The sequence below is a fragment of the Leptonychotes weddellii genome, chromosome 4 (genome assembly GCF_054177405.1).
Source record: "Leptonychotes weddellii isolate Sample4059 chromosome 4, ASM5417740v2, whole genome shotgun sequence".
NCBI classification, from domain to species: Eukaryota; Metazoa; Chordata; class Mammalia; order Carnivora; family Phocidae; genus Leptonychotes; species Leptonychotes weddellii.
Window position 1 is genome coordinate 17,555,318 of NC_138372.1, and position 7,412 is coordinate 17,562,729.

The 7,412-nt window shown below is 47.8% G+C and overlaps 1 protein-coding gene across 1 annotated transcript in view; it reads right to left on the reverse strand.

Annotated features, from left to right (window-relative positions):
- RHCE (Rh blood group CcEe antigens) overlaps positions 1-6,711 on the reverse strand; it is a 37,399-nt gene extending 30,688 nt beyond the window's left edge. Inside the window, exon 1 of the mRNA XM_006737015.2 lies at positions 6,522-6,711. Within this exon, the coding sequence (XP_006737078.1) occupies positions 6,522-6,699 (178 nt within the window). The 5' untranslated portion in view covers positions 6,700-6,711. The remainder of the gene's footprint in view (positions 1-6,521) is intronic.
- Between the last annotated feature and the right edge of the window lie 701 nt (positions 6,712-7,412).

Below are 7,412 nucleotides of genomic sequence, written 5' to 3' on the forward strand. Positions count from 1 at the left end.
TGTCTCCTGCTTACATCCTCTTAGGAGTGGGGGTGACAGGGCACATTTTGTATAGGGATCACTCAAATTCCTTCAGGAGCCAGGCAGGAAACTATGTGTGTGAAAGGCACAGTGCATCTTTGGGAGTGGTAAGGCCTGTGGCCCACTGGAGACCGCACACCCAACAATCGGTATTCCGGTTCAATCTCGTATTTTTTTTAAAGATTTTATTTATTTATTTGAGACAGAGAGAATGAGAGAGAGAGAGAGAGCACATGAGAGGGGGGAGGGTCAGAGGGAGAAGCAGGCTCCCTGCCGAGCAGAGATCCCGATGCGGGACTCGATCCAGGGACTCCAGGATCATGACCTGAGCCGAAGGCAGTCGCTTAACCAACTGAGCCACCCAGGCGCCCCGGTTCAATCTCGTATTAAGTCCCGCTGTTAAACCAAACACAGATGCCATCTAGCAACCACGCCATATGCGTAGGGTCTGGACTTATTGAAGATCCCATGAGTAGGGAGAGCCTTTCATTTTCCTCCCATTTTACAGGAGCAGACCAGAGAGAGCCTGTGACTTCCTCAAGGCCACATAGCACGCTAGCAGCAAAGCCATGCTCTGAACTCCAGGTACAGTGAGTGCTCTTCCACCAGGCTAGGCTGTTTCTTGCTCTTATTTGCCCCCACCTCACTAAGGGACCCCAAGCAGGTCCCCTACCCTCCTGGGGCCTCAATTTCTCTCTCTGTAAACATGTGGGAGTTGGACTTGGTACTCTCTAAGGCCCTTACAGCTTTGGCATATTCTGAGGAGAGGATCAATGGGTGGGGAGAGGGGGGTAACCAGGATAGGGCAGAGAGTCGGAGGATCTGGGCTGGGGGGCTTTATCAGGCACAGCTGTCATGCCTGTCACTGCTGTCAGGCGGAGGAGCTCGGGGCCTTCCTCCCCAAGGCCCCACACTCTCCCTGAGGGAGGATATTTGTACTCCACCCCATGGGATGAAGTCGGGGGGGGCAGTTTCTTGGAGCTGTTGACAGAGCCCAGTCGCCCCAAATGGGTGAGTCAATAACATTAGATGTCAGGCCTCTCTTCACTCTCTGCACCCTCCTGCTTCCTCTCCTGGCCTCCCAGAGCTCTAGGCCCCCCTCCAACTCCTCCTCGGTCTCAGGACTGGGACCCCCACTTCAGGGCCAGGTCCCAGCTCAGGGCATCCCCAGTGGTGCTAGCCTCCCCCTCTCAGATTCTGCGCTGCACCCCACATCGGCTGCTGGGCTGATAGGCTAATGGACTCTAAGGTGTTTGGAGGTGATAAGGAGTGGATGTGCTACAGGGGTCCCAATGACTGGGCCCCAGAGGGGAGTTCTACAGTCTCAGACAGGCCTTCGGGAGAATTTTATGAAAGCCCCACGACTTGCAGGAAGGGTCTAAGCTGAGAGCCCGCTGGTGTGAGAGGAGGCAATGATGACCAGCATTGGCAACAGCAGGCCCGTGCGTGATGCCCTCCACACACCAGGCACCATTCTAAGTGCCTTATGGCTTTCACCTGCAACAACTTCATGCAGTAGATACTATTTACTATCCATCTTTTACAGATAGGAAAGGGAGGCCCAGAGAGGCGCCGGAACTAGCCCAGGTCACACAGCTAGCAAATGGTGAGCGATCTGAATGCTGACCGTCTGGGTTTAACCACGATGCATCATGCTTTTCCACACAGCACACAGGGTGTAATGGTGAAGACTCTGAGTCAGGTTGTCAGGGTTTAGAGCCTGGCTCTACCTCTGTGTCCCAGCTTCCTAATCTGTAAAATGGGTATGAAACAATGGCACCCACTCAGAGGATCGCCATGAACATTTTCACTGGCTCGTGCAAATCACTTAGCCTGGCATTGGATACACAGTGTTAGACGCTATTATCCTGTGTCTGCCACTTATTGGTTGTGTGACTTTGGGCAAGACCGTTCCCCCCTCCTCTGGCCTGGCTGCCCCTGTGTTTCCACCCACCTTTCCTCCTTCCTTTGGCCTGCAGACACTTCAGCACGAACAGCTTTGAAGCCAGAACCAGCTTTTGGCCCTTAGGCTCTAGGCTCGACTTCCACACTGTTCTCCCCACTGCTGACTGGGAAGACCTCTGCAGCCCCAGACTGGGACCAACCACAGAGCCCTAGGCTGACTTCTGTTCCCCAGTAGCCTCTACTCCCACCCTGCCTTCACCCCTACAGCATACAGGGAATGGAAAAAGGGATGTCCCAATCAAGGGGGATTGCAACATTGTAGGATTTGGGGGTACTGTATTTACATGTCCGTGGAAATGTCTTTTGGTAGCTCTCCTCCCTTTGGGGAGCAGGGGAGGGGACCTGGGTAGTATCCACAGTGCAGGGTCCAGGATGTTTCCCCAATGTGGCATTCCTAGAGCAGGTTCTGTGAGCAGATTGTTACAGTAATGGCTCCCGATGAATCACGCCTTCCAGTATAGACCCGTCCTGCCTGGGTTGGGCCTTGTGATTTGCTTGGGCCAATGCGACATTAGTCAACATGTTACAAGCCGAGATTTGAAAAGCACCCACTCATTAGGGCTTATCCTCTTTTACTGCTATGACTCTTCTGCTGAACCACTTAATCACAATCATGAGCAAATTAAATGGTTGCTTTTTTCAGCCATTAAGTTTGGGGGTGGTTTGTTATGCAGCAATAGTTAGCTGCTACACTCTGCTTCTCCTAAGCATCTCATAGGCACCTCAACCCCAAGCCCAGAATGAATATATCGATGTTCATTTACCTCCCAAACTGCTCCTCCCCTTGTGCTTCTTGTCTCAGGAATTGGCACTTCCATATACCAAAGCTCATGTCTGAAGCCATCCTTAAACCCCTCCTTCACTTCCACCAGGTACAGCTCGTTTGATCTCCTAGCTGTCTCTTGAATATTTTGACGCTTTGTGTCTCCTTCGCTCTCCCTGCCCATATGGCCTCATCACTGGCGGTGCGGACCAGTGGTCATCAGCGCAGGGAACACACACCTCAGAAGATGCTCCAGACAATCCATAGGGGCTGCTGGAAGAAGATATGAGCCCTTCTAGTTTTATTTGATTTTATAAAAATATAAGAAATTGAAGTTTATTAATAATGAAAGTGAATACTCTTAGTCTGTATATGTTTTCGTTCTTTCAAACCTTTCAACAACAAATTGAAAAAGTACTATTGTCACGTGACCCATGTCCCGTGACCCATGTCCCGTGACCCATGTCACGTGACATGGTTGAAATGGAGGGCAAGAAAGGTGGAATAATTTGCCCAAGATCTCGCAGCTGAGAAGGCGCAGAGGCAGGGTTTGAATCAGTCTGCCTTGAACGCTTCTCAAACTCTCGTGTGCGTTAAGAGTCACTTAGAGGGCTTGGTAAAACACAGTTTGCTAAAACCCACCCTGAACATTTCTGATCGGTAGGTATGGATCCGGGCCTGGGAATCTGCATTTCTAACACATTCCTGAGCTGTTAGTGGCTGAGGTGGTATCCTGGGGACCACACTTTGAGAACCACTGATCTAGGCTATCCTACTTCCAAAGGGCCTTGGTGAAGTTTGCAGCTCTGCAAGTATTTAAGATCCACATTGACCCAAGAGCCTCCTCTGCTCACTCAGGATGTCAGACAGTTTCTAGGCTCCTAGCTTTGGAAGGAGTCCTGAGGGAATATTGGGCCACTGGGAAGAGGGTGACGTGTTTCTCCAAATTCATCATGGTGCAGTGAATGGCAGGGGTTTTTTTTTGCTTTTCATTTTAAATTTAATTCTTTATTATGGAAAACGTTAAGCATATACAAAAACAGAGAGAGTTGCATGGTGAATGTCATGTCCCCATTCCCAGCTTTGATGACTGTCCCACGCGGGGCTGATCTGGTTTTTATTATCCTTTCCACTTCTTTCCTTTTTTTTTTTTTTTTTTTTGACTGGCATTAAGCAAGCCCTGGACATTGCTTCATTTCAATATACCTCTCTAGCAGATAGGGCCTTAAAAAAAACCCCACCATACTATTATCAGACTTAACAAAACTAACAATAATTCCTGTATGTCATACCGGATTCATGCTGATTGCCTCAAAAATGTCTTTTTGGAATTGGCTGGTTTGAATAACATTGAGTTCACGTGGACTGGATTAGATTAAGTGAATTGACAGATAAGGTAACCTAGTTTTAGCTCAACTAACCTTTACAAAATGGACTAATGGCTTGAACAACGCCTGCCTAAAACCACAGAATGAAGGCAGAACCATAATGGCAGCCAAGTGTATAAAAAAAAAGGGCAGAGTGATATTTCTTGTGTAAACTCTTCATCCGTCACATTCGAGGTTTTAAAAAAGTCAGTCTAATTAGATCTGACAGGAAGTCAACCAGGAGAATTTGAAGTTATCAAGAAGACTCTAGGAATGGATTTACATCCACTCTCAGTAATGGAAACAATGGACCTTGCCTTGAGATTGATTGGCACCATCACAATCAGTAATTTGAAAATATTATGTATTTGTTTTGACCTCTTTCAGATTTTCTAATTTGTGTGTATTATTATAATGTACAAAATATATTCACGCAGCAGTACTTGATGATGACATGTAGGTATGGTACGTGCTTAAAAAATGGTGTATGTGATCAGAAGCGTTTGAAGCCCTCTGGTCCATACTACACACAAGCCCACACACTGGTCTCCCACCTCAAGTCATGGCCCTTTCCCCTACCCCTCCACTAGCCCAGGAATGGCTTTCTCCACAACCTGAACCCAAACTCACCACACCCCTGCTTCTTCCTATCAGCTCAGCAGCATGAAGGTCAAGCTCCTTACTCAACCCAGTGGGTCCACCATGCCCTACTGCCTTCTTTGGGCTCCAGTGTTGCGATGTTAAACCCTAACCTGGTCCACTCCAGTGAGTGCACACACCAGCTCTTGCTGTCCTCTCACTCTGGCTGATGATCCATTTTCACATGGTTAATTCCTACCAAGCCTCCAAGACGTGGCTGGTCAGTCACTTCCTTCCAGAAGCCTTCCCTGACACCATCAACTCCCCTGCCTGGGTTATGGGCCCTCCTCTGTGCTTCCATGTAAAGTGAGTGTCTGAGGACACTTCATTTCTATGTTACCAGCATAGCAGAGGGGTGAAGAATGTGGACCCTGGCGCCAACATACAGAGTTGAAATACTGGCTCCTATACCCACTGGTTATATGACAGGTGACTCAAGCTCACTGTAAAACGGGGCAGTGAAGCATTGTGGTTACGTGCATGGAAACTAAAACCAGGCTGCGTGAGTTTAAATTTGCTGTGTTATCACTGGTTGAGTGACTTTGTGCAAATTATTCAACGTCCATGTGCCTCATTTCCTTATATGAGAAACAGAGATCATAATCATACCGACTCATGGGATTATTGTGAGGGTTCAATATAAAGCATTTAAATAGTGCCTGATACTTAGGAAGAGAAAATAAATATTAGCTCTGATTAGCACGTGTCTAGATCCCCCACTGGATGTAATACAGGGTTGAATGAATACATGCGCGAATGAATGCATGCATTGAATTATATTGTATTGGACTGAAAAGAATTAAAGTAAACTGAAATGAACTTAAATTTGTCTAGGCCTTGCTCGTCAGGCGCTAAGGGCCCCTCTCTGGACCAGCCCCTGAAGTGGTGTAGAGGCTTCCCTCCCCAAGTCATCTCTTTGTCCTACTTACTTTTGCTTAGGGCCCAGTGATGCTTTTCCATTGCTCTCAGCTAACTAGTCAGTTAATATCACTCGGGAAGAAGCAGGCACTCAACCAGACTAGAGCTTCAGCTTTGTCTCAGGGAGGACACTCAAGGAGGACCATCCATTATCATAGATAAGATATCGGCCCAATGAGATGCTTGAAACTCATCTCAATTTTTTTTTTAAAAAGCAGAAGCCACACCACTGTGGATATCTGTCTTGTTTACAGTTGTTCTCATCACAGTCTGTGAATATTTTTAGCTGCATATAAAATCACAACCATCCTACACTCCTCTTCAGCCATACCTTATGGCTCTGGATTTGCAGACAGAATGTAGACTTCCCAGCCAATGAGTGAGAAGGAGAAGGCTGGGGGTGGGGGAGGGGCAATAGACTCAAGCTACCAAAAGGAGGGTGGTACAGAAATGAGCAAGAGAGACCAAAAAAGAAAAGGAAATAAAAACTAAAAGCCAAACAACGTGAAATTCCTTGCTGTTCAGGAGAAAGGGGAGGAAAGGACAGAGAAGCAGAGACTTATGAAAACCATTTGGCAAAGGAAATTCTAGAAATACAGAATAGGAGGCCCCTCACTGCCCTGACAAATCAAGGAAGTCTTCATGGAAGAGGAGATGTCCACGTTGGTCCTAAAGGGGGAGCCTACATTGTTGGCTGGGTCTCTGCGCAACCTATGGGAGAAGGTGTGGGAACCCATTTACTCAGAGACTTTGTGGAAAGAAACATGTCAGCCACTGGAGGACCACAGACCTCCTCTTCCCTTGTTCCTGCTACTTGCCTCTGTGACCACCCCCCTCTGGACACTCACCTCGAAAGTTCCCCATGAGCTTCTTCGGATCCTGTGAGGAAGTGTCAAAGGAGGTGAAAAAGAAGAAGATGACAATGAGAGCCACCTGCAGCATTAGGATCCACAGGGGCAGGCAGCCCCGCATAGATGGTGGGTACTTGGAGCCCATCCTGTGTCCTTGTCCGTGTCTGTGTGGCATCCAGCACCAGGCATCACCCCTCTACCCCCACCCCCACTCCAAGGAGTGATAGGGGAGACACCCGCCAAAAGCCTTATCTCCAGCTGCAAGGCTGGTTTTGCTGGCCTGTTGATGGAGTTAACATAGGAGCAGAGGGACTGTGACAGGGAGCGGAAGAGATGCATTTATTCCAACACTAACTCATTCATTCAGTCCCTCACTTATTTGTTCATTCAACAAGTAGTTGCTGCATTCCTACTCTAGGACGGGCACTGTGCGCAGTTTCAAAGAGGGCATCCGTTCACTGGGCACCCACACATAAGAACCCTCCTTTGCTCATGACTTCAGTTTACCCTCCCCATATCCTTGCAAGGCAGAGAGTGGATCAGCACTCCTATTTTACAAATGGGGAAACGGAGTCTCAGAGGGGGCTTTGGATTGGCAAAATTTCTCTTTAAGACCTTACCCAGTGAGCTCTTAATAAAAATGTATTGAATGAGAATGAATGAATGAATGAAAGCAAAGAACAACACTAAGCCCTGAGAAAGATCCAGACAGAGCCCCTGGGGAACTAACTCTTCCGAGTTACATGGTTGAAATTATTTATGTTTGAATCTGTACTTAAATCTACTTGTTTGTAAATCTTTTAAGGGTAGGTGGGGGAAAAGAAAGGAGGCTTGGGTCCAGCTCTAGTAAAAACCTGGTGGGGTCCTGCTCCAGCCCTAGGCTGTAGT